General features: G+C 37.0%; 1 protein-coding gene across 5 annotated transcripts in view; it reads right to left on the bottom strand.

Annotated features, from left to right (window-relative positions):
• LOC110582969 (putative RNA-binding protein Luc7-like 2) overlaps positions 1-26,375 on the bottom strand; it is a 60,527-nt gene that overhangs the window by 19,741 nt on the left and 14,411 nt on the right. For all 5 annotated transcript variants that reach the window (XM_021693012.2, XM_044920199.1, XM_021693014.2 and 2 more), the window contains 3 exons: positions 25,394-25,488; positions 6,319-6,417; positions 3,115-3,225 (listed from right to left, as the gene is read on the bottom strand). In XM_021693012.2, the coding sequence (XP_021548687.1) occupies positions 3,115-3,225; positions 6,319-6,417; positions 25,394-25,488 (305 nt within the window). The remainder of the gene's footprint in view (positions 1-3,114; positions 3,226-6,318; positions 6,418-25,393; positions 25,489-26,375) is intronic.

The raw sequence follows: 26,375 nt of genomic DNA, 5'->3' as shown, positions 1-26,375 counted from the left end.
AGAATGATTGGATTATGCTTTAAACTCTTCACCTTTCACTGTATCTATCTCTTTGCTATATAATTAGTACCATCATATTTTGATTCTGAATTTGGCCACGTAACTGGCTTTAATTAATAGGACAGTAGCAAACATGACAGAAGGGAAGGCTTAAAAAGCACTTGTATGACATTTTTTGTACCTCTTCCACTACCCTAAGAACACAGCCACACTAGCATTCTGGGTTCAACAGCCTCTGACTGACCAGAAGACATGTGAGTGAGCCCAGCTGAGACAGGAATAACTTCCCAGTCAAGTTCAGCCTTATCATTACCTGAAGACTCATGGGCTAAAATACTGTTTTAAGCCACTGAGTTTTGAGGTAATTTGTTAAACAGCATTTTTACAGTGATAGATAACCAATAAAATGCCATATAAACCAAGATAGCACTTGTGGATCTTTTTCAACCATAACATTAGATCCCTGCACTTTAGGATCCCATCTTTAGAGAACATTTCAGAAAAAGTTAATTAAAAATAACCGTTTCTGTGCTCGCTTCGGCAGCACATATACTAAAAATAACCGTTTCCTCAGGGCACCTGGCTGGCTAAGTCAGTAGAGCATGCAACTCTTGATCTCCGGGTTGTGAGTTCGAGCCCCACATTGCGTGTAGAGATTACTTAAAACAAACAAAAAAACAAAAAAACCTTTCCTCAAACAAAGGAATCCATTTCCCTCTGTACATCCATCTCTGAGAACTGTATTTAATGCTGTCATCCAAACTCTATCTGGGTAAACTCTGTCTCCATTCTGCATTTTCATAAAATGTACAAACTATACTGAACGGCACAAATGTTTCAAAGTATTAAGTCATCAAATCAACAAAATGCACTATATGGACTTTAATTTTAAGATTCTGATTAGAGGGCGCCTGGGTGGCTCAGTTGGTTAAGCGACTGCCTTCAGCTCAGGTCATGATCCCAGGATCCTGGGATCGAGTCCCGCATCGGGCTCCCTGCTCTATGGGGAGCCTGCTTCTCCCTCTCCCACTCCCCCTGTTTGTGTTCCCTCTCTTGCTGTGTCTCTCTCTGTCAAATAAATAAATAAAATCTTAAAAAAAAAAAAAAAAAAGATTCTGATTAGAACAAACCAACTCTATATAGGAAAAATGAACACATTCAGGATATTAGATAATATTAAAAAATTGTTAACTTTATAGATGTGATTTTTATGGTTATATTTTAGAGGTGAAATGATGTGACATCTGAAATTTGCTTTTAAAATAATAAAACAGGGGTGCCTGGGTGGTTCAGCTGGTTAAGCGTCTGCCTTCGGCTCAGGTCATGATCTCAGGGTCCTGGGATCCAGCCCCATATTGGGCTCCTTGCTCAGTGGGGAGTCTGCTTCTCCCTCTCCCTCTGCCCCATCCCCTGCTCCATTTCTCTCTCTCTAATAAATAAAATCTTTAAATAAATAAAACAATGAAACAAGAGCAAAAAACTATGAATCCATTGGGATTTACTGTACTTTTCTTTCTAGTTTTTATTTGTAAAGTTTATTTATTTATTTAATAAGTAATCTCTATACCCAATGTGGGGCTCGAACTCACAACCCAGAGATCAAGAGTTGCATGCTCTACTGACTTAGCCAGCCAGGCACCCCTTTTTCCACCCTTTGCATGTAAATTCACATAAAAAAAATTTTTTTTAAATTTTTTTTATGTAGGCTCCACACCCAGCATGGAGCCCAACGCGGGGCTTGAACTCAGGACCCTGAGAGATCAAGAGTTGGATGCTTAACTGACCTGGGCCACCCAGGTGCTCCTACAACAAAGTATTTTTTAAAAGTGGGGGGTAAAACAGAACATCTAAAGAACACTCAAAACTCAACATAAAAAAAATGAGCAGAACATTTGGAAAATGGGTTTACAGACAATTCACTAAAGAGGTACATAAATGGCAAACACATGAAAAAAATGTTCAGCATCATTAGGCATTAGGGAAATGCAAACTGAAACCAAGAAATATCACTACGCACGTCTAAGAATGGCTAAAATGAAAATTAGTGACACCACCAAATGTTGGCACAGATGTGAAGAAACCAAATCACTAACACATTGCTGGTAGAATGTAAACTGGTACAGCTGCTGTAGAAAAAAGTTTTGACACCTGCTTTCAAAACTAAAAATGGACTTACCATATGACCACATGACCCAGAAATTGCATTCTTGGGCATTTATCCCAGAGAAATGAAATGTTTATTGCAGTTTTACTGGTGTTAACCAGTAACTGCAAACAATCCAAACATCTTTCAATGTGTGGTTAAATTGTGGTATATCGTACCATGGAATACTGCTCAAAAAGAAATGAACTACTGATATATGCAGCAACTTGTATGAATCAAGGAACCTGTGCTGAGTGAAAAGAACCAGTCTCAAAAGGTTACATGATTCCGTTTATGTCATATTCAGTAAAGTAACATAATTATCGAGCTGGAAAATACAGTAGTTGCCAGAAGATAGCGGAAAGGGGGAAAAGATGTGGCTATAGAGAGGTAAGATGAGGGAGTCTCATGGTGATGCTACAGTGAAGTAATTTAATTATGGTGGTAGTTACCCAAGTTACTTACACATGTGATAAAACTGCACAAAACTACATACATACACACACACACACACACACAAAGTGCACACATAACTGGTAAAATCTGAGTAAAATTTCAAGATTGGACCAGTATCAATTTCTTGGCTTTGACAGTGTACTACAGTTGTATAAAATGTGAACAATAGGGGAGGCTAAAGGGAGTTCAGAGAATTCCCTATTTATGTCTTTGCAATCTCTGGATGTAATTTTTTTTTTTTTAAAGATTTTATTTATTTGACAGAGAGAGACACAGCAAGAGAGGGAACACAAGCAGGGAGAGTGGGAGAGGGAGAAGCAGGCTTCCCGCTGAGCAGGGAACCTGATACAGGGCTCGATCCCAGGACCCTGGAATCATGACCAGAGCCGAAGGCAGACGCTTAACCATCTGAGCCACCCAGGCGCCCCTGTGGATGTAATTATTTCAAAATAAAGTTAAAATTAGTGAACTGAAATGGTATTTTGTAGTACTAATGAAATAATTGAAATTCTTACCTTTGCTGCCACTTCAGCACTAATCTCTTCTTGAGTTTCTGCTAATCTTTTCTTAGCCACTTCTGTTCTTCGATCACAATCTGCAATGAATGACTGAAGATGATCCATAGCCTGCAAAGTTTAATTGAAAGACAATTACACCAGAAAAATCAACTATATTCAGGAATATCTTTACTCAAAATATACATAATTTTCTTATTTTTTAAAGTAGGCTCCACACCCAGCGTGGAGCCCAATGCAAGGCCTGAATTCACAACCCTCAGATCAAAACCTGAGCTGAGATCAAGGGCCAGACACTTAACCAAGAGAGCCACCCAGGTGCCCCTATACCTTATTTTAAAAAATGCTAATAGGGGGGCACCTGGGTGGCTCAGTTGTTACGCGTCTGCCTTCGGCTCAGGTCATGATCCCAGGGTCCTGGGATCGAGCCCCGCATCAGGTTCCCTGCTCAGCGGGAAGCCTGCTTCTCCCTCTCCCACTCCTACTGCTTGTGTTCCCTCTCTCACTGTTTCTCTGTGTGTCAATTAAATAAATAAAATCTTTAAAAAATAAATAAAAATGCTAATAGGGTAGTAAAAAAAGTAACAAAAGCAGGTTCAATTATGAATCAAAAATTCTACTCATCAAATTGGTAAAGAGTAAACATAAATAATCCACAGGAAAGGTAAAACTATAAGGAAATTACCATTCTCATACTCTGCTGAAGAAACAACAAATCAGTGCAGTGTTTAAAAAAGGCAATGTGGTAACTGGTATCAAAAAGACTTAAAAATGTCCCCTGACTTCGTAATTTTACTTCCAGAAAAGCCTTTTAAGAAAGCAATCAGATATACAGAAGGTTGAATATTCAAGGATGTTCCTCACAGTGTTATTTTTATGGTGTAAAGTTGTAAATACCCTAAATACCTAAGTAACGTACAAATTTTGATCTTCAGCCATTAAAAAAGGTTTTAATAGAATACTTAATGATACAAGAAAATGTTATTTGTAAATAAAAAGCATGTTACACAGTATCATATGCCATAAAAATCCCAATTTTCTAAAATAAAGCAGAGGAAAAAAAGGAAGAGCATACATGAAATTTTAGCAGTAATTCTTTTTGAATATATGGATATTTTTTAATAATTTGTTTTTCCATGCTTCTCAAATTTTCCACAATGAAAATGTTACAATCAGGAGAACTTGATCTCTTTTCAAAGAATAAACCAGTCAGAATTTTAGCAATGTCTACATTGTAAAAATTCAGTTCATAATTATATTAATGACATTTGTCAGGCATATATTAGTATGTCTGTAATTAAGTAGTAATTCATTTAAAACTAAACTTTTAAGATTTATTCCCAAGTTAAGCAATTTGGACTTTCGTATCTTACTGTACAGAAATAGAGTGAATTTAAAATACAAATGTTTAATTAAAAATATAAATTTATTCAGCACATAGCAAATTCTGAGAATTTCTTGAAAGTGAAAAGAAACAGGCTCATTTAAAAGCTCTTAGCTGTGATGACAAATAAATAGCTATTTAGGGGCGCCTGGGTGGCTCTGGCCACTGGCTCAGGCATCTGCCTTCCGCTCAGGTCATGATCCCGGGGGGTCCTGGGATTGAGCCCTGTGTATCGGGCTCCCTGCTCAGCAGGAGAGTCTGCTTCTCCTTCCCCCTCTGCATCCCCCCGCCCCCCCCCTCCACTTGTGTGTGCGTGCGGGTGTGTGCGCGCTCTCAAATAAATAAAAATCTTTAAAAAAAAAAAAAAGATAGCTTTTTAGCTCTTTTAATTTAAAATTCATCTTTAAATTCACAAGATTTCTCTATTAAAACTTCCTTATGGGAAGATAAAAGTGGCATCTCAAAGCAGTGAGAAGAAAAAGATGTACTAATCAGTAGTGCTGGGTCAACTAAGTAGCTACTGGTGAAAAATAAAGCTAAATCTATACCTCAATTCCTTAGACCAGCATAAATTTAACTTGGTTCAAAGATCTAAGTGTATAAAATAAAGCCATAAAAAATACCAGAAGAAACCATGAGAGAACTCTTATCACCTCAGAATAGGGAAGACCCTTTTGAATTAACCCATTAGAAATTTTTAAAGCATTGATAAATGAGACAACTATAAAAATATTCTGCAAGGCCCAAACCACTAAAAGAAAAATGGTAAAATATGGAAAATCACCCAAATATCCATATCCCTACATTCAGATGATGGTTTCTGCCCAGAATATATCAAATCAAAATCTAATTAATTTTTCTCCAACTGTTCCAGCCCCATATTAAATTATGTTTACATAGATGATTTTCACTTTTTTGTTTTGTTTTGTTTTTTGACAGACAGAGAGAGAATGTGCAGGGGCAGGGAGAGAATGAGAGGGAGAGAGAATCTTAAGCAGGCTACACGCCCAGCACAGAGCCCAATGCAGGACCTGATCTCACAACCCTGAGATCATGACCTGAGCTGAAACCAAGTCGGATGCTTAACTGACTGAGCCACCCAGGCACTCCTGATTTTCATTTCTATTAGCAGAAATTCTTAGAAGTAAATGGAGGTGCCTATTGAGTGCTTTATCTTCCAAACCAAGTAAAATACCTATTATACCTTCCTGTAAAAAGTATCATAAGATGTGTGCTCATCACTATCTTTTATGTAAAGCTAACTGGTATGTTTTATATAAATATAAAAAAAGTTTCCCTATTTTTATAACAAACAATTCTGTTTGTATAAACAACAAATCAGATCTTGAGCCTTTAAGGTACGTAAATGGTACCTTCTACTCTAATATTTCTTCTATTAGTTTTACATAAAAAAGTTACTTAATATCCTCTCTCTCTCTATATATATATATTCACAGATACAAAAATAAAAATAATTTAAAAATTCAGTAGATTATTAAAGGGCCTTAAATACATCAGAAATTTGTTGTTTACATGTGCTTAAATTGAGGTTTCCTTAATCATCACAACTTTACTGGAACAGCTTTTCAAAAGAATATATGCATTGCACAGATTTTTACACATTTTCTTAAAATACCTAGTTTCACCTTATATTTTTTAAAAAAATGTTGTTAGTCAAGAAAATACATGATTTTACTTTAGTACTATTTTTCATATAAACACAAAGAAGATAATTTGCTAAGAGCCTTTTCCTATAAAGATATTAACCCATATTCAAAATGTTTTACTACAAAAAAACCCATTAAAGCAAAATCACATACATCAAGTTCAAAGAAAAAATCTTGTTCTTTGGATGCAATTTCATAATCTGCTCTTAAAGCCAGGTCATGAACTTTCAGACATTCTCCAAGATCCATTCTCTGGGGGGGGGGGGGGGGGGGGAGAAAGAAAAAAAAAAAACGTATTACTGAAACAGTAAACACATTTTTCAAAAATTCATTAACAACCACAGTTCTCTTCAAAATACATATTAAGTCTTACAGATGCTTTATTTATGGACTTTCAAATTACAAAATTTCATAGACAAGTATAAAACTTGGTACCAGAAAAAAATCCACATCAATTCTACCAACAGATGGGAACAGTGATTACTTTTGTCCTTAAGAACAAACAGACAAGGAAAACTATAAAAATCTGAAAAAACTTCTAGCTTCTGTATCAAAACAAATTTCACTTGGCCCATTAACACAGAAAAGACAACGTTAGTTTAAAATTAAGCTAAAAGAATATGTAAATAAAATTGCAGATTATAGTCAATACTCTTTGAAGAACATTCTGATTTTTTTTTTTTTTTAAGATTTTATTTATTTATTTGACAGACAGAAATAGCGAGCACAGGAACACAAGCAGGGGGAGTGGGAGAGGGAGAAGCAGGCTTCCCGAGGAGCAGGGAGCCCGATGCGGGACTTGATCCCAGGACCCTGGGATCCTGACCTGAGCTGAAGGCAGACGCTTAATGACTGAGCCACCCGGGCGCCCAGAACATTCTGATTTTCAAATAAAGATGGAGTCCTCAAACATTAGACCAGTAACCTTGATAAGGATTCCAGACAAGACTCTAGGTGAACTAATAAAAAGAAATTTATTAAGACTCGATATAACTTCACAAAAAACAAGTATCAAATCCTATTTACAAGCATGTATCAGGGAAATAAAACATACTCCCATTGAACCTAGGATCCTCCTACTTAGAATTCTAATTAGACATTATTTACCCAACCAGAGGTTTTCTCTTGAGACAAAAATTCCTAAAAATCTGCCCATTTTTACATGTTATCTGGGCAACTGATAAAATCTTTCAAGAAATCCTTTAGTGGGAAAATTGAAGGGAAAAAATTGGGCTGGATGCAAAGATATTTACAGATGTGATTAATGGATGATCCAAGTAAAACAGATTTTCCAATTGGAAATATGCTATCCTATCAATAGAATGTCTCAGAATTGCTTAATGGTTGGTAAAAAGAGAATACAATAATTTGAAAAGGTATAGTAAATACTGCCATTGGTTTTGTTACACAAACTATGCATAAAGTTAAAGTACGACAAACATTACTAAGTTGACTTTACTAAGTCATTCCTTCAATTAACTGTGTACCCACTTGTGCCAAGCACTATGCTAGGTACTAGGGACACAGAGCTAACTGTCACAGATACATACAGTCTCTGACCTCATGGAGCTGACATTCAGAAGAGGGGAAACAAATAATTAACCATAATTGTGTCTCTGAATACAGTTAAGAGGTTTAATAAAATAGTAATGCTCCCATTACAATGAGAGGCTGCTTGGTGATCAGAGAAGGTCTTTCTGAAGAGGATATATTTAAACTGGATTTAAAATGTGTGAGGAAGCAAACTAACCTTAGGAAAAGCTAAGAAAAGAATGCTTGAGGGTTTTTTTTGGTTTTGTTTTTTTTAAAGATTTTATTTATTTGACAGAGAGAGAGACACACGGCGAGAGAGGGAACACAAGCAGGGGGAGTGGGAGAGGGAGAAGCAGGCTTCCCTGCCGATCAGGGAGCGCGATGCAGGGCTCGATCCCAGGACCCTGGGATCATGACCTGCCTGAGCCGAAGGCTCTTAATGACTGAGCCATCCAGGCGCCCCCCGAATGCTTGAGGTTTTACAGAAGATTTAGGAGGCAGATCTTTAAAAAAAAAAAAAAAAAAACTGCCAGGGTCAAGCAGAGGGATGTTTCTGGTAGCAAGAAACAGACTAGAACAATCACTAGCACAGAAGTCTGGGCCTTAAGCTTTATATATAAGTACCTAGAAATGACTCTGTCTTAACTTTTTCGCCAACAACCTGGATATAACAAAGGATATGAACGTCTATTTTATAGCACAATATCCCAAGCTAAAAAAATAGTGAATTCACTGGATTAAGACTCAAAAGAACTTGGGCGCCTGGGTGGCTCAGTCGTTAAGCGTCTGCCTTCGGCTCAGGTCATGATCCCAGAGTCCTGGGATCGAGTCCCACATCGGGCTCCCTGTTCGGCAGGAAGCCTGCTTCTCCCTCTCCCACTCCCCCTGCGTGTGTTCCTGCTCTCGCTGTCTGTCAAATAAATAAATAAAATCTTAAAAAAAAAAAAAAAAAGACACAAAAGAACTGCGGCACCTGGTTGGCTTAGTTAGAAGAGCATGTGACTCTTGATTTCGGGGTCTTGAGTTCGAGACCCAAGTTATGTGTAGAGATTACTTAAAAATAAACTTTAAAAAAAAATCTTAAGGGGTGCCTGGGTGGCTCAGTCGTTAAGCGTCTGCCTTCGGCTCAGGTCATGATCCCAGGGTCCTGGGATTGAGCCCCACATCGGGCTCCCTGCTCGGCGGGAAGCCTGCTTCTCCCACTCCCACTTCCCCTGCTTGTGTTCCCTCTCTCACTGTGTCTCTGTCAAATAAATAAAATCTTAAAAAAAAAAAAATTTTAAGATTCCAAAGAATTGATAGATAAAATTTAAAATAAATATGAAGTCTTATAGCCATATCTAAGAAGGCAAATTTACAAATAGCTATGAGCAGAAAATTAAGACAAATTTAAAAACATACCAGTCAAGAGTAAGAGTTACAGTGTGGCATGACTAAGATAAATTAACTTACAGGACATAGTATGAACAAAGTAAGAAATCTCTTGCTGAAGGCTGGCAAACACCTCTCTTCCAAAAGATACAAGTTAGACCAAGTGTTTCCAATCCAAGCTATACAAAAAAAGCTGGAAGACAGATGTGATTGGCCAAGAAAAATAAAAATGTGAACCTAGTCCTCAATCAACTAAAGAACTTTTCAGCATGAAGCAGAAATAGATATTATGGCCCCAAAGGACTCAGGAGTCAGATTTTAACTTTCCCTCAAATTAAAAACAAAAACAAACAAGCAAAAAAAACCCACCAACTTTCTAACGATCAAAGCTTTCCAAAGACAGAATACAGTTCCTCAAAAGTGAGCTCCCAGATAACTGAAAGATCCCAATATGGTTTAGACAACCATTTTTCTAAGATACTGAGGAAAGAATTCAACTGTTAAGTAGCTTCCTCCTTCCAACTCTGACATTTTATGATTATCTAAAAAATAAGTTTCTCTGCAAAACCACTACCTCAGTTACTAATTACATAAAAGAATGTATGGGAAAATAAAGACTATGTCTTCCAAGTATCCTTTGGGAAATAATAAGGAATATTCACCAGTATTATAAGTTCTCATCCCACTAATGGCTCTCATGTATCACTGTTGCTGGGCATGCTGAGATTTTTCCAGGCCCCACTGCTCACTCTCATTCATAAGTCTATGGATTAACTAAGTCTTCCAATGACATTAAACAGCAACTGAAACTTGCTGTTGATGTGTGGAAATCAAAACTGCTTATTGAGCAACATTTTTAAGAAGCTATAGGAAAAAATGTAATGCTCCTAAAATATGCAAGAAAATAAGACAGTAATGAAAAAGTTACAAAAGAATATTGTTACCATCTTTGCTACACCTGTGTGTGTGCGTGTGTGTGTTTATACGTAGGCTCCATGTCCAACATGGGGTATGAACTCATGACTTCATGATCAAGAGCTGTATGCTCTACCAACAGAAGTCAACCAGCCACCCCAGCGAGTGTTTCTTAATCGGTATCTTAACATTAATCTCTCCAACAACTCCCTTTGTATGTGTTTTTCTACAGCTACAGTTGTTAATGGGATGCTACACTTATTTCCTAAAATGTTATGATGCCAGTTGGGAATGCCACTGATCCAATGCAGTTGTTTTTAACCTAGACCCGGGGTAATAATATTGACGCAAGCTTTTGAAAACAGGTCCAAGCCCTACCCTCCAAAGACAGAATTGTAAAAGCCTCCCGGGTGTTTTTTAATGTACGGTGTTGGTGGGGCGCCTGGGTAGCTCAGTCGTTAAGCGTCTGCCTTCGGCTCAGGTCATGATCCCAAGGTCCTGGGATCGAGCACCCGCGCCAGGCTCCCTGCTCTGCGAGAAGCCTGCTTCTCCCTCTCCCACTCCCCCTGCTTGCGTTCCCTCTCTCGCTGTCTCACTCTCTCCGTCAAATAAATTTAAAAAAAAGTACAGGGTTGGGAACCACTCACTGATCTAGTTTTCTTCCCGATCTACAGACAAAGGAAACGAAGCCCAGAAAGACACTTATTCCAGATACTTAAGAGAAAATCTGGTTAGACTGATTTCTAGTCTAACACCCCTTCTGTTTTACCATGCTAGTGTTCTGCACATAGCAGATACCCAAAGCAGTCGTCTAGCTGCCTTTCCTCCACTTATCTCCCTTATCTTTATCCTCTGCTTAACTAGATTTCCAATCTGTTCTCAATAAAAACCTAAAAGGAGTCTATAAAATCTTGTCTCACTGTTTAACCTAAACATCTCTGTTGCCTACCCACACTGGCAGGAATTCTAGGCTTTCCTCTGCTCTATCTTTAAACTTACATCATCCAACCAACCAAAGGAAAAAAGCCAACTATGTGGGTCAAGAACAAAATGAACACCAAAAAGGACACAATTCACAATTATACCACTGCTGTAAGGCTGAGTTTTGTTAAGAGGAAGAAGTTTGGGGGTGGGGGGTGGGGGTGGGGTGGATATATGCCTTGGAGGGGAATTTGTGCAAGGGGGAAATTTTTACTACTTCACTAGAATGTGTGCTCCACAAGGACAAGGAATTTTTTTCTGTTTTATCTATGTAATTTGCCTGGTATATAGGAATGTTTAATAAATATTTGTTGTGGGGAGTCTGGGTGGCTCAGTTGGTTAAGAGACTGCCTTTGGCTCAGGTCATGATCTCAGGGTCCTGGGATCGAGCCCCACATTGGGCTCCCTGCTCAGCAGGAAGCCTGCTTCTCCCTCTCCCACTCCCCCTGCTTGTGTTCCCTCTCTCGCTGTGTCTTTCTCTGTCAAATAAAAAAAATTAAGAAGAATACTAATAATAAATAAATAAATATTTGTTGAATGAATCAAACTGGTAAAAGAGGACAAAGAAGAACATTTGGCATACAGGGCCCTGAGCTTAACAAGCAAGGGTGGTCAAGATGCAACCCAGTATAAAACTGCTCTAAGTTCTGGAGGGGAAGGTCTTCTTCACCTCTCCATGGATTATCAATTTTGCTGGGACTTCTTTCCTTCCTCAGTATTTTATGCTACTCTTCTCTCTTATTCCCTGTGTGCTACTGTCCTCCAGGAGGTAGACCGCCTGGACTTGACACTATCCTGGGCCATGAGCTCTGCAGCTTTCCAGTCTAGTCTAGCTTACAATAGTAGATTTGTGGGGCGCCAAAGTCCTAGGAGGAAGGGCCTAGCTATAATTTTTTTTTGGGGGGGGGCCTAGAATAGCCTCAGTGCTTATTCTTCGGGGATCTAGCAGCACAGTAGGTGTATACAGATTTTCAGAATTCTAGATACTAGTCATCTATTTTCCTCTATCCATACCATAGTGACTAAAAACGTACTCTGGCACTGTCATACACACAGGGAGTATTTAAAATAAAGAATAAGCAAGCCAAAACAAACACAACTACCTGTCAATGTAAAAGTGAATGAAGTCTGCCCATGTTAATGCTCTTTGAGACCACGGTCATCTAATTAAAAAGCCACCACAAAGGGAACCAGGATAGAATCACACCATGACCAAGTATGGACCAATCCTCAAAACCTGAATCAATCCTGACTTCATCACTGATGGTTCAATAGTGCTTTGAACACTCAGGGCACAGATATTTGCTGCTGCTTCTCTTATAAAATAAATGAGTTTCAAACTGAACATAATAAAATGTTCGATTATTTATTTTAACTTACAAAGGCTCTATTTGTAATGAAAGCCACAGGGAGAGTTTTTGAATTTTTAAATTTAATAAGTAATTTACTTCATAATTACATTCTTCCCACAAGTTTATTCTTGGAATTTTTAAGACTTCTAAATTCTTAGATTGTAAATGAGAAAAATGCATATTTTAACTGGAAAAATTCAGTTCTGCATTTTTGTCTTCTCCATCCTAAATTCATTTCCTTTGTGAAGTCTTGACCAAATAACTATATCTAATTCTGATAACTTCTCTTACAACCTCTCAGCATTTTGTACTACACTTTACTGTTTAGCAAAGTTGATTCTGTTAAGTGCTTTTCTAAGTGTTCTTTTGAAATTTCAAAAATGAACATTATCTCCTCAAATGGACTTTAAGCTTCATGAGGAAGTTTCTCTTATTTTTCCCCTCTTATATAAAAGACCAGGTTTTACACAACCCATGACTACTAAATAAGTGTGATGATTTAACTAAGGAATTCTACTTCTAAGAACTTGAAGAAACAATGAAGTAAGTACACAAAAGTAATGGACAAAACTTTAACAATGATGTTTTTGACGTAAAAAATTAGAAACATTTTAAGAGCCTAGCAATAGGGTTTTGATTAACTGAATTACGGCATGTCATACAACACATTATATAGCCATTAGAAATTATGATCTAGATACTAAGTGGAGAAAAGAGATGGCAAAGAAAAGCAAAATGCCATTTTTGTAAATTCATGTACAGACACTGATGTGAGACTGCTTTGATATTGGTTGAATTAAATGCAATGAACCCATATTATTCTTACAATCAGAAAAAAAAAGCCACTTTAATTTTGGAGAAAAAAATCTAAGTAACAGAACAGAGGCATGCAGGAATTATACATCAAAATCAACAAACATATTATAGTAGAGCAAATCAAAGGGCTGACCTACACATTTGAGTGTACTGCCAGTTATAAACTAATGGCAGTAATACGTTAATGAATAAATCAGTGACAGAAACTAGGCATAGTAACCACTTCAAGAATTGCAAATATTCTTGCTTTGTTGTATTTACTCAGATCAATGAGCTAAATCCTTAAGGGAATTATAAAACAGTATAAGAAGATAATTCCTGCTATCAAGGAATTTATATTCTCAATGAAAAAAATAAAGACATTAAACTAAAGCAACAGGTGCATATATATACACAGATGCACACGCAAAGATTTCATTGCCACACTGTGCACCAAAACCAAAAACTATGAACATAATAATAGTCACTGAATAATTAATTTAGGAAACAGCCATATTATGAAATATTATGTAGGCATGTTTTTAAAATATAGACCACTAATTTGGAAACTTCTCCAAGACAGGTGGAAAAAAAAAATCAAAAAATATAATGCCATTCGTTAAAACACACACATGCATGCACACACACACACAGAAAGGAGTGTGAAAAAGGTACATTAAGTTGTTACAGGCTTTATGTCTGGGATGGGGGGCGATATATAATGGAAAATATTCACGCTTTATGCTTTTTCCACGTTTACTTGAAAACTTTATTGTCTAAGTAATAAAATAAGACAGACTGGGTACTCAGCAACTCAGAAGACCTCCCTTAACATCATATTATCCATTTAACTCTGAGAAATTCACTTAATTTCTCTGAACTTCTCTCTTCTCAAATACTTCAAGACTGCCGCATCAATCAAGTTACAGATTCTGACTAGATTGTTGAAGATTTTGAATATGAATCAACATGCAGAATTTTCTCTGTAGGCAAAGAAGAATGCTTGACTACTTGGACAGAAACAGGACATGATAAAATCTGTATTTTAGAAGCATTAACACCATACTACTGGATGGACTGACAAGAAGAAAGAGGTCAAGGCGGGATAGGCTATTAGGGTAAGCCAGAAATAAAGCCATAGGGTCAAATTAGAAAAGAAAAGGGAAAGCAGGTGATGGAGGTAAAATAGGGTGCTAGAGAAGAATAAAAGCATTTTAGAGAGGGGAGGATCTCTGAAATCATCAATTCCATCACCACCTTCCTACAACAATGAAATCAAGGCTCAGAGAAGTCATAAGATCATAAGCCTAAGACTATAAGCTGGCAGGAGCAGAGTAAAAATTTAAATCCAGTCCTTAATATAGTTCAATATTATTTTGATAACACAACGACTCTCAATCAACTAATTAAATGGGACTATCAACTAACCAATAACCAACTGGAAATGAAGTGTTGAGAAGAAAAGGTCAGGAGTATTTCAAGCATGGGTAAATGATGATGCCACCAAGAGAAATGACTAAATCAAATGGAAGAGTTGGTCTGTGAAGGAAACCTTTTTTTCTGGACACATTGAAGGTGATGGAACAACAGGAACTCTAAGTAGCAGTATCCAGTATGGTACATATATAATACTACATTCACTAAACGTCTGCTTTACCCAATTAAGTTTACCAAGCAGACAGTTTTACATATTCTTCCTCTAAAGTTAGAAGTATTCTACTAGGAGACCCTTTAACGAATTATAAAGGAACCCCAAATCCGACTTCCCTAAGTCAATTTATTAACAACAGAAATATTGAAAAGTATTTTTTTTTAAGATTTTATTTATTTGACAGAGAGAGAGCACAAGTAGGCAGAGCAGCAGGCAGAGGGAGAAGGAGAAGCAGACTCCCTGCTGAGCAGGGAGCCCGATGCAGGGCTCCATCTCAGGACCCTGAGATCGTGACCCAAGCCAAAGGCAGATGCTTAACCAACTGAGCCACCCAGGAGCCCCTTGAAAAGTATTTCTAAAGAACAGTGCCACCTGCAAGACCAAAGTATATTGCCACAAGAAAATTTAATGAGGGAGAAGATGAGGACGAATGCTTGAGAATAACAGTATAAATTCCTATTACCATACTTACGATTTAAAAACAAACCCCACTGCTTGGTAATTTTAACTTTGTAAAAACCACCTTCATGAGAGCAATAGTTTTACTGTCATCCAACCTGGCTTTAATTCTTTTATTTATTTACACTGCTTAGTTTAAAATAATAATTCTTCCCATGTGTCTTTTTATTATGTTTTCTTACACTGTTTTAAGAGTCTCAAGACGAGGGTGGAAGACATCAAAATATAACAATAATTTAGATATAGTACAAAAATAGCAAGGAATTGAAGAATATAGTGATATTGGTTAAGTACTAAAAAGCACACACACCAGCTGGAGAAAAAGTGAAACGATGACATGAGAGCAGGACAGAGCATGGGAAATACAAAGTCCTGGCTGACCACGTGAACCCTTATATATGCCCTCCAGCACACACACCAGCTGGAGAAAAAGTGAAACGATGACATGAGAGCAGGACAGAGCATGGGAAATACAAAGTCCTGGCTGACCACGTGAACCCTTATATATGCCCTCCAATGTCAGTGCTATTTTCTAAAACACAAGTCACCTACACTTTGATTCTCACTTCTTACACTTTTAACTTTCTTCCTTCCTCATATTTGTAAAATCTCTCCTCCATCCATGTTCAATGTTTGATTCAAGCCCCAGCTCAATAACAAGAGAAAGCCCAGTATAATATGGAAAAAGCCTTGAAATAATAAAACCTGAGTATGCATTCAAGTTATGCCATATTGTCTTAAAATAAAATTACGATATTTCTTTCCTAATTCCAATCCTGGTATTCAAATCAATCAGTCCAACATGAATGATGGGAGAAGAGGAAAGGGGCACACCGTGCATGCAGAGATTAGTTCCTGCTTTTACCACTTCCCATTTACTAACTGCTCATTCCCACTTGTACATTCCATTTCCAAGTCCATTTATCCCTGAGTGGATAAAGAAAAACAGAGCTCTTCTTCTAGCTTTTAATATTTTTGAAGAACATAGCATGAAATATTTTCTTATCCATCCCAAACCAAGATATGCAAAGATATCTAGATAACATTGAAACAAAAGTCCCTGGGGTGCCTGGGTGGCTCAGTTGGTTAAGCGTCTGCCTTCAGCCCAGGTCATGATCCCGGGGTCCTGGGATCGAGTCCTGCATTGGGCTCCCTCCCAGCTTGTGCTCTCCACTGCGTGCTCTCAAATAAGTAAAATCTTTAAAAAAAAAAAAAAAAAAAGTCCTTGGGGTGCCTGGGTGGCTCAGACGGTTGGGCATCTGCCTTCGGCTCAGGTCATGATCCGGTGTCCTGGTATCGAGTCCCACATCGGGCTCCTTGCTCGGCGGGGAGCCTGCTTCTCCCTCTCCCTGCCGCTCCCCGTGCTTGTACTCTCGAATAAAAAAAATAAATCTTGGAAAAAAAAAAAGTCCTTGCCCTAGAAAGATGATACTAATTGAGAAGAGAGAGAGAACATATATATAAACAAGAAAAACTAACAAATGCCTATTCAGTAGCATAGAGAGCAGGCGTTACACTGGGGTTCAGAGGCTAAAAGGCCATAGGCTCAGGCAATCACATACAGCAAGCCAGGCAGGATTTAAATGTGTAAAGAGGGGCGCCTGGGTGGCTCAGTTGTTAAGCGTCTGCCTTCGGCTCAGGTCATGATACCAGGGTCCTGGGATCGAGTCCCACATCGGCCTCCCTGCTCGGCGGGAAGCCTGCTTCTCCCTCTCCCACTCCCCCTGCTTGTGTTCCTGCTCTGTCTCTCTCTCTGTCAAATAAATAAATAAAATCTTTAAAAAAAAAATAAAAAATAAAAATAAATGTGTAAAGAAACGTTATTCCAGCAAGAGAAAATGAGGTAAGCTAAAATGAGAATCATGTTAGGGAAAGAAAATAGTGAGACAACAATGAATAAATCAGTCTGGTAAAAAGGACCAAACCAATTTATTCATTCAAGGAAGAGGTAGACTGGGCTAAGGATTTTAGATTTTTGGCCATAGGTACAATAGGAAAACACCAAAAGTTTTGTGAGGAAGCAACATGTGCTAAGTTCATTCCTGCTCAGAAATACTTGGCTTAAATTTCTTAACATTTAGATCTCTTCAAATGTCACTTTATCAACAGAACAGTTTTCTCTATCCACCCTGAGTAGTCCCTGGACCACTATCTCAGACAGTCTAAGTTACTTAACCATGCTTTTTTTGTCCTAGCAACTTAAATCACTACCTGAAATCACATTATTTCTTTTCACTTAGTTGTGTGTCTCCCACATCAGAATGCTAGCTCCCACCACTTAAAGGTGAAACCTGTGGTGTTCACTTCTGTATCCCCAACATAGCACACAGTAGGTCCTCAGTACTTAAGTGAATGAGTGAATGAATGCTGATCTCAGCAATCAGTACCACTCCCAAAGAGATAAAAAAGTAAGTCACTTTTTTTAAAAGATTTTATTTATTTCCCAGAGAGAGAGAGAGAGAGAGAGAGAGCACACAAGCAGGGGGAGCGGCAGGCAGAGGGAAGCAGGCCCCCCACTGAGTAAGGAGCCTGATGCCGGACTTGATCCCAGGGTCCTAGGATCATGACCTGAGCTTTAGGCATGCGCCTGACTGAGCCACCTAGGTGTCCCAATAAATCATTTTTTGAAGAGAAATTTTTTGTTAACTTTTACCGAGAATTCTCTTTAGTTTCTCCATTCAGCCCACCTTCCCTTCCTCACCTTTTTCTATTTCTTACTCTTCTTAATTTCAACATTAAATTTCATTACTCCAAACACTATAATAAATACCATAAAAGGGAAAAAAACATAAGAACTGAAATGTGGAAATTTCGTAAATTATATTATCCAAATACATTAATATATATGCCTATATTTTTTGATCCTATAGACCTGTAATGCCTATGGGACAAAATACATTCACAATGTTTTACTGTATGTGGGTCAAAATAAAATACCAAATGCTTTTACAAGTTCCCTTAATGAGTGAGAATCATCAAACTAAAAAGGATTTCAGTAAGTCATCTGACTTGCCACCTGTATATCAAGGTAAAATTCATCAGTTTAAAAAATATTTCCAGTGACAGAGAATCTGTGACTTTGCTTGATGTTTGTCATTAAGCTCCTAGTACAACAAAAATATTTGTTTCAAGTTTCATTTATTATCATGTACTTGCTCTATTCTGTGTTCATGGTCTACATCCAAATGATGTGTTTATAACTCCATCTTCTCTTTTTCACTGAATAGCCTCAGAGACACACTAGTTTCTTCAGACTTGTTAAAACAGTTTATAAAACTGTACACATCTCTAAAACAGATCTGAAGAGTTCAGGGAAAACTGAGAGGATGATTTGGGGTTCTCAGGTAATAAGCATTTATTGAGAATCACTATACAGAAATATGACACCGAAATATATTAACAAAGTATCGAACTATGAAAAACAATATGCTTTAACAATGACTTCCAAATCTCATTCTACTTTACCTGGGAGAAACTGGTCTTTACTATTTTATATTTTTTCAAGATTCATCCTATCAGATAGGTCCAAGATTTAAAATTTGCTTCAAAATAACAAACAAAAGGACATTAAGTGATTATAAATAAGGTAGCTATGTGGTAAAGATTTACTGAAGCTGGTATATGGGTACATGAAGTTCATTATACAATTCTACTTCTATTTATAGTTAAAATTTTCTTTTTTTTTTTTTTTTTTTAAGATTTTATTTATTTATTTGAGAGAGAGAGAATGAAAGAGAGCACATAAGAGGGGGGAGGGTCAGAGGGAGAAGCAGACTCCCTGCTGAGCAGGGAGCCTGATGCGGGACTCGATCCCGGGACTCCAGGATCATGACCTGAGCCGAAGGCAGTCGCTTAACCAACTGAGCCACCCAGGCGCCCCTATAGTTAAAATTTTCTATTACAGAAGTTAAAGATTCTTCCCTCAGAATGATTCATTATAGAATAAAAGTTAAAAGTACAATTAAGTTGTAATTTAACTCATAAAAATTGACCATCAACACTATAGTTCATCTCAACTACATGCATGTACAGTCGACCCTTAAACCACCACGCAGGTCCACTTATACGCGCATTTTTCATAGTACAGTACTATAAACGTACTTTCGTTATGATTTTATTAACATTTTCTCCAGCTTACTTTATTGTAAGAATACAGTTTATAAATATACATATACACACATAATATAAACAAAATATTGTCAATCGCCTGTTTATGTTATCAGTAAGGTTTCCAGTCAACAATAGGCTATCAGTAGTTAAGCTTTTGATGAGTCAAAAGTTGTAACAGGGATTTATACCTGCACAGGGCTTGGTGCCCCTAGCCCTGTATTGTTCAGGGATCAACTGTGTATTTTTATTTAATCATTAATCCAATTAATGAATAAATTTGCTGAGCAACCTCAACTAAAGACACACTAAACTAGAACAAGATGCTAGAATACATGGTCTCTGGGTCACCTTAAAAAAAAAAAAAAATCACTTCAGGGGCACCTAGGTGGCTCAGGGGGTTAAGCATCTGCCAACTGCCTTCCACTCAGGTCATGATCTCAGGGTCCTGGGATGGAGCCCTGTATTGGGCTCCCTTGCTCAGCATGGAGCCTGCTCCTCCCTCTGCCACTCTCCCTGCTTGTGTGCGCCTGAGCGTGCGCATGCTGACAAATAAAATCTTAAAACAAAAAAATTTGTTTTTAAATTACTTCCATAAGCCTAAAGTATATTAAGTATATAAAATTAATGACTACAAGATTACTTAGTACGACAGAAAAAAGTTATTTCCCAAGGGCATACGTACCCCAAGTTGAATAGTTCAGGGTATTCGTGTGCCAATCAACAATGCTATAAACAATATTGAAGACTTAGTTTTTAAAGTTTAATAGTAAAGTTTTAATTATTCACTGGGAAGCTTTTTTTTTTTTTAATTTTTTTTTTTTAAGATTTTATTTATTTGCGAGAGAGAGAATGAGACAGAGAGCATGAGAGGGAGGAGGGTCAGAGGGAGAAGCAGACTCCCTGCTGAGCAGACAGCCTGATGTGGGACCTGATCCTGGGACTCCAGGATCATGACCTGAGCCGAAGGCAGTCGCTAACCAACTGAGCCACCCAGGCGCCCCTCACTGGGAAGCTTTTAATGTGCCTCTGACTTCCTAGGCACCAAAGGTGTTTTGGTTTAGGCAATCTCTATAAATGCTTGTTAAAGGAATGCACATTTTTTAATTGAATAAAATGCAAATACCAAAATCTGCTTAATACAATGACATAAAATATACTTTGAAAGCCAAAACTGGGGGCGCCTGGGTGGCTCAGAGGGTTGGGCGTCTGCCTTTGGCTCGAGTCACGATCTCAGGGTCCTGGGATTGAGTCCCATATTGGGCTCCCTGCTCAGCAGAGACCCTGCTTCTCCCTCTGCCTGCCATTCCCCTGCGCTCTCTGACAAATAAAATCTTAAAAAAAAAAAAAAAAGGCCAAAACCGGTAAAACTTAGGTTGCAAAATCTGGCATTTTTACAAATTGGGCAGCTCTTATTATGTAAATTAAAAAGAAAAAAAATGAAGCCAGTTATCTGGACTAATGCTAAGAACAACTGTTAAAAAATATCAAAATAGCCTAAACAAACAAATTTGAGAAACTGAGTTTAGAGTACCTAAAGACTAATTTTTTCCCATCTGCATGTGGAACTACTGCTGTCATTATTTAGATAAGCAAGTCAACAAACCCAAGATACTCTCCAGCTCCTTACGTGTTAAAAGATAACACATTTCCCACTAACAATCGTTAATTTTTCAAACTCAAGTTAGTTTTTTAACAGACTTATGGGTGGACTGATTACTCATTCAACACAATGGAGGGACACTGTTCTAGATGCTGAGGACATAGCACAGAACAAAACATCCCTGCCCTTATTATGAAACTTACATTCTAGTGGCTGGTTGAGAAAATTCTGTGGTTTCTTTCTTTCTTATCACTTATTCTGCTTCACCATACTTTCATGGCTCTTTTACATATGTACTATCAAATAGACTTCAACAGTTTTAAAGTTCAGGCTTATATGTACCCAAGTAACTGATTTTAGACCAGCCCTTAAACAGAATAGTTTAAAAAAGCAATAAAGAACTTTCAATTAGTAAAAACTTCACTTCAGATAAAAACCAGAACTTATTGGGCAATGTAAAATCAACTCAGTCAGAATTTTTGACAACTAATATTCCTACTCAATCACTTCAAAAAGGCAGAAAAAATTTTTACTTTATCCTTGTATTTCTCATTTTAAACTTTAAATTCTATTTCTGAGCAGAATCTTTTTTTTTTTTAAACAAAATTTCATGGAAAATACCTAAACTTGAAATGTGTAAAATTCCCATTGAAATAGGAAAGACTGGCCAGTCCGCCAGTCCCCATGACCTTAGTGCATGAAATGCCTCCAAAGATACTTCAGAAACATTTGAAAGTCACTGCCCTAAGTAAATGTGCTATCTAAAAAACTAACAAAAACCATAAAAATATTTTTTAAAGTATTTAGATTTAAATAACTCCAAGATTCTTGTGTTGTATAATATACTGTAATTCTCTGTGAGACATCTGACAAGCACAATTTCTCTGAGCCTTAATTTTTCCCACCTATGAAATGATGACCTTACACTACAATACATGATGGTCTGTCAACCCTAAAATCGTACTACGATGAAGGCTGTGATAAAATTAGTAGTGGCCATTTCTGATTTTAGGACAGGCACATCATGAGAGTATACATTTTCATCTTTGCAGATCTTAATTTCAAGCTTCTGTTACCATCTCTGCTTTAGATTTAATGTCTCTAAATTATTACTACTACACATCTTTTTCCAAGATCATAAGAAGCTAGATGGAAAGATTTTTTAAGCACTTCAATGTACTTATCTTCAGGGAAGATATGTACCAGAAATAATGTGTTCAGGGGGAAAAAGGACAACTTTGCTTAGATCTGTTTTGCCTAAATCTGAAAGGGGATGATGCCTACTATTTGCACAGTGACTAGAACAGGAAGAAAGTGTGCCAAAAGGAGGAAAAGAATGAGACTAAAACAAGACAATATTCTTGATGACTAGAAGAGTAACACAAGCCTTTGAAATAAAGCAGCTTCCTCAGTTACAAGAAAGTCATGCTTCTTATAAAAATCGTAACCCAAATATATATATACACACACAATTATTTTGACTCTCTATTCAAATATTTCATACTAATAGTCAGTCGTGAGTGCATTTTTAGAAATCAGACTCTCCATCTCCAAAAATGCCAGAAAATACATTTCTGTATATTCTTCTGCTAAATAATCTAGAGTACTAGTGAGTCATATTCTGCTGGAAGTGACAGATCTGAGGAAAAGGGTAAACTTTAGTTATACAACAAAGAAAAAGCATTATAAAATCAAGTTACAATTCAGTTATTTTCATCTAACGTGTTAAAAAAGAAAAAGAGAAACAGGCATTTCAACATAAAGAGGTATGAACTATTAGACTGTGCCAAAAAAGTTGTTCTAGAGAGACTGGTTGCTAAATAAGTCATAACTCTGTAATTATAAACCATTTGTACACAGGATGAACTGTTATAAATAGCTCTTTTTCCTAATAAGGGTCATGAGAAAGTCACACCATGGATGGTTTTGAGTTATCAAGGAGACCACTCTATATGACAACCCTGCAGTCTCACAAAGTCCCAGAGCCATCTGTAAAAGCTCTGCTTAAATTCTCACAGAGGTTCACAACTACTTAGTATCATCCTTACATAAGGCAATCTCAGGTCTATTACATTGACAAAAAGGAGGTATTTTCATCCAGAGTTTCCCTGGCGAGTGCCTGTAGAAGGGTTTTCATTAACTGTTTTTAATCCACCCAAGCACTGTCAATTTTAAGCCACACCATTCAATTCTGTACTATAAGAAAATGTTACCAATTAAGATAATATTTTTCTATCATCATTTTAAAATATGTGTTTCAGAGATGTTAGAATTTGAGAAAATGTGCATCTTATAAATCCACCAGGCAAGAACTTTACAAGAAGGAAAGTCCAAGACCAACCACTCATCCTTTTTTATTTAACAGAATAAAAAATTAAGTATTCCCTACAGAGGAGAAAACATGCTGAGTAAAACTTGGGTTTGGTCCCAATTATACTTTAAATCAATAGAACTATGTGATTTTGAATACTCATCTACTATCATTACGGCTAACTGTGGATCACAAAACAGTTTTAAGATTTTGTTTTATTTAGAGAAAGAGAATGTCGGACACTTAACCAACTGAGCCACTCAGTTTGCCCCTAAACATCTGACTCTTGGTTTTGGCTCAGGTCATGATTTCAGGGTCCTGGGATCGAGCACCACGCTGGGCTCAGCGCTCAGTGCAGAGTCTGCTTGTCCCTCTCTCTCCCTCTCTGCTCCTCCCCTGGCTCGCACTCTCTTTGTAATAAATAAAAATCTTTAAAAAAGAAATAAATGAGCATAACTGCTTATGTACATTATAAAACATAAAGCACAACTGTGACGTCAGATTTTTATTATTAATGGCATACCTGACTAATATAACACTATGTCCATGTCTTGCTATGGCTGGTTTTATAGTTTTAAAAAATAAAAAAACTAACTTTGTCACTTTGCTAATTAAGCCTGTCCTCAAAAATTATTTGAAGTTATAATTTAGACATTAAATAAAATGACCATTAAATTTAATACAATAGTAAATGTGGAAAATCAAAGTATACTACAGATAATTACCTATTTTACAGATTTCAAATGTTTTATAAGCACATTAAAAATATTTTATGGGGGCGCCTGGGTGGCTCAGTCGTTAAGCGTCTGCCTTCGGCTCAGGTCATGATCCCAGGGTCCTGGGATCGAGCCCCACATCGGGCCCCCTGCTCGGTGGGAAGCCTGCTTCTCCCTCTCCCACTCCCCCTGCTTGTGTTCCCTCTCTCACTGTGTGTCTCTCTGTCAAATAAATAAATAAAATCTTAAAAAAAAAAAAAAATTTTATGGACATTCTAAAGAGTAGGAATGAGGGTTAATTATCTGTCATAGTTCTAATTCAAGTGCTCAGAATCTGGATTACGTTATTACACTTAAAAAAAAAATTTAGGTATCACATAAATTTTTAAATGTAGGCTTTTCTTCCCCCTCTTTTAACATAATACAATTTCAACAGTCTTTCCTACTGGAAAAAGACAGCAGTGTTTCCTCTTCTATGTGCCTTGATTTCTGTTAGAGGTATTTAACTTTTCCTACCCAGAAAAAAACACTCAATTTAGACTACTTTAACTACAGGAACACATCATGTCTGAAAATGGAAGTCAGAAATCTTTTCTTCATTTCAGTCATTTCTGGCAAATGAGAAATAAAGCCAGCTACATGTTTAGCTCCTACTAGTCAGTCCTCCTCTGCCATCACATGCCGTGAAGGGAAGCTCTTGCAGTGAGTAATCATTCCAACCAAACCCCAAAGTCAGAAAATCAGATCCTTTGTTCCATTTAAATAGGTCCATCATCATGTGGTTTATCTTTTCAAATTAAAATGATGATACTCCAAGGTCAACCAATATCACTAGATATAAAATCTAAATTAAGTGAGCTTTACATCATTAGGAGTCAGAAATATAAATGCATTTTAAGTGACAACACTACTAGCAAATTAAGTTGTGTAAATTTAAGTATTTACTATTAGGTTTTCCTCACTATGATTTCCATAATATAATGTGTACAAATGTAAACATAAAATGCTTTGGATAAAAGTCTACTCTGCTCAACAGTAAAGAAAACTATTTTAAAAATCATTTCTATAATTTCAGAACTAAAAGTGCACCTACAGTATAACTGCCTTTATATTCCAAATAAGAAATGCTTTTTCAGAAATTTCTCTGAAGAATGGAAAAAATTATAAAGCAAAGGACAGCAATGACTTTTCAGAGGAATTCCATTTTGCAGCTTTAAATCATCAACCTGAATAAACAATATAAGGGATGCAAATCCCTCCTCTAACACTGTTTTTAAAAAAATCATTGCATAACACCCCTGAAACAAATAATACATTATATGTTAATAGAAAAAAAATCATTGCATAATAATTTGACAAAGAATTAAGTCTTTATCAAGTAGTTCATTTCTGTAGGATACCAATAATCAAATAATAAATTTAATAAATACGTACAGTTCCAGAGAGGACATCATGGGGGCAACAGTTGAGAAGGTGACTCTTGCATACTCTGTCATCACTGAATTTGATTCGTTGACGAGTAGTATCTCCTGCAATATAGAAAAGTTAATAACATTCAAGGTTAGACAACTGGAAAATACTTATTTTCTGAGAGCCCTATCATCTCTAGCTTTTCCTGTGTGGCTACACACACACACACATTTATTTATAAATCAGCTCAAGAGGGATTAGTTTTTCATATAACATCCTATAGAAAAACTATTTTAGACATGCAGTTGCAGTATGTGTACTGCAAATGTAATTCAAATAGTCAAAGTGGGAAAGCAATGCATTCCGTTAAACAGAGTACTTCAGAAAAGCATAGGATATAGAGCAGGAATGGACTTTAAAGATTATCGAGTCCAACTCCTTCACACTGCAGATGATGAAACTGAGGCCCCAAGAGGTTAAGTGACTTGCAGCAGACCCACTAGGAGAGTTTCTACTGGTATACAATGTTCCCTACTTGATGCTAAGCATAGATTTATTTTGTAATTATTTACATTAATTGAAAAACATAAAAAGTAATCTTGCAAACATTGCATACACACTGCGAATCCCCACTGAACCCCAGACGCCATTTCTTCCACTATTTTGTTCCAGCTGAAGTGTCTCCCTTTTGCTGCTGGGATGAGTTAGAGAGGGTAGAATAGCGTGTTTAAGAGTGTACAAACCTGGAAGAAGGACTTACACACCAGTCAGACAAAGGCACATTGCCTAAATGAAACGTTAACTTTAATGCCTCCAAAGGTACCATACCTTCAAATTTTAGGTGATCTGTGCTACATATGGCCAAACCGGGTATATTTAAATTTATTCTGTCTTCATATAACACAGTACACCTCCTAAGCAACAGAAGCATCCAACCTCCTAATCAAATATGCCTATCCAACTCAAACTTTAAAGAGTCTAAGAAAAAGAAAGGTAACTAACTCTA

The sequence above is a fragment of the Neomonachus schauinslandi genome, chromosome 12 (genome assembly GCF_002201575.2).
Source record: "Neomonachus schauinslandi chromosome 12, ASM220157v2, whole genome shotgun sequence".
Lineage (NCBI taxonomy): Eukaryota > Metazoa > Chordata > Mammalia > Carnivora > Phocidae > Neomonachus > Neomonachus schauinslandi.
Note: the sequence above shows the minus strand (reverse complement) of the source record. Positions and strands in the feature narration are given on the sequence as shown.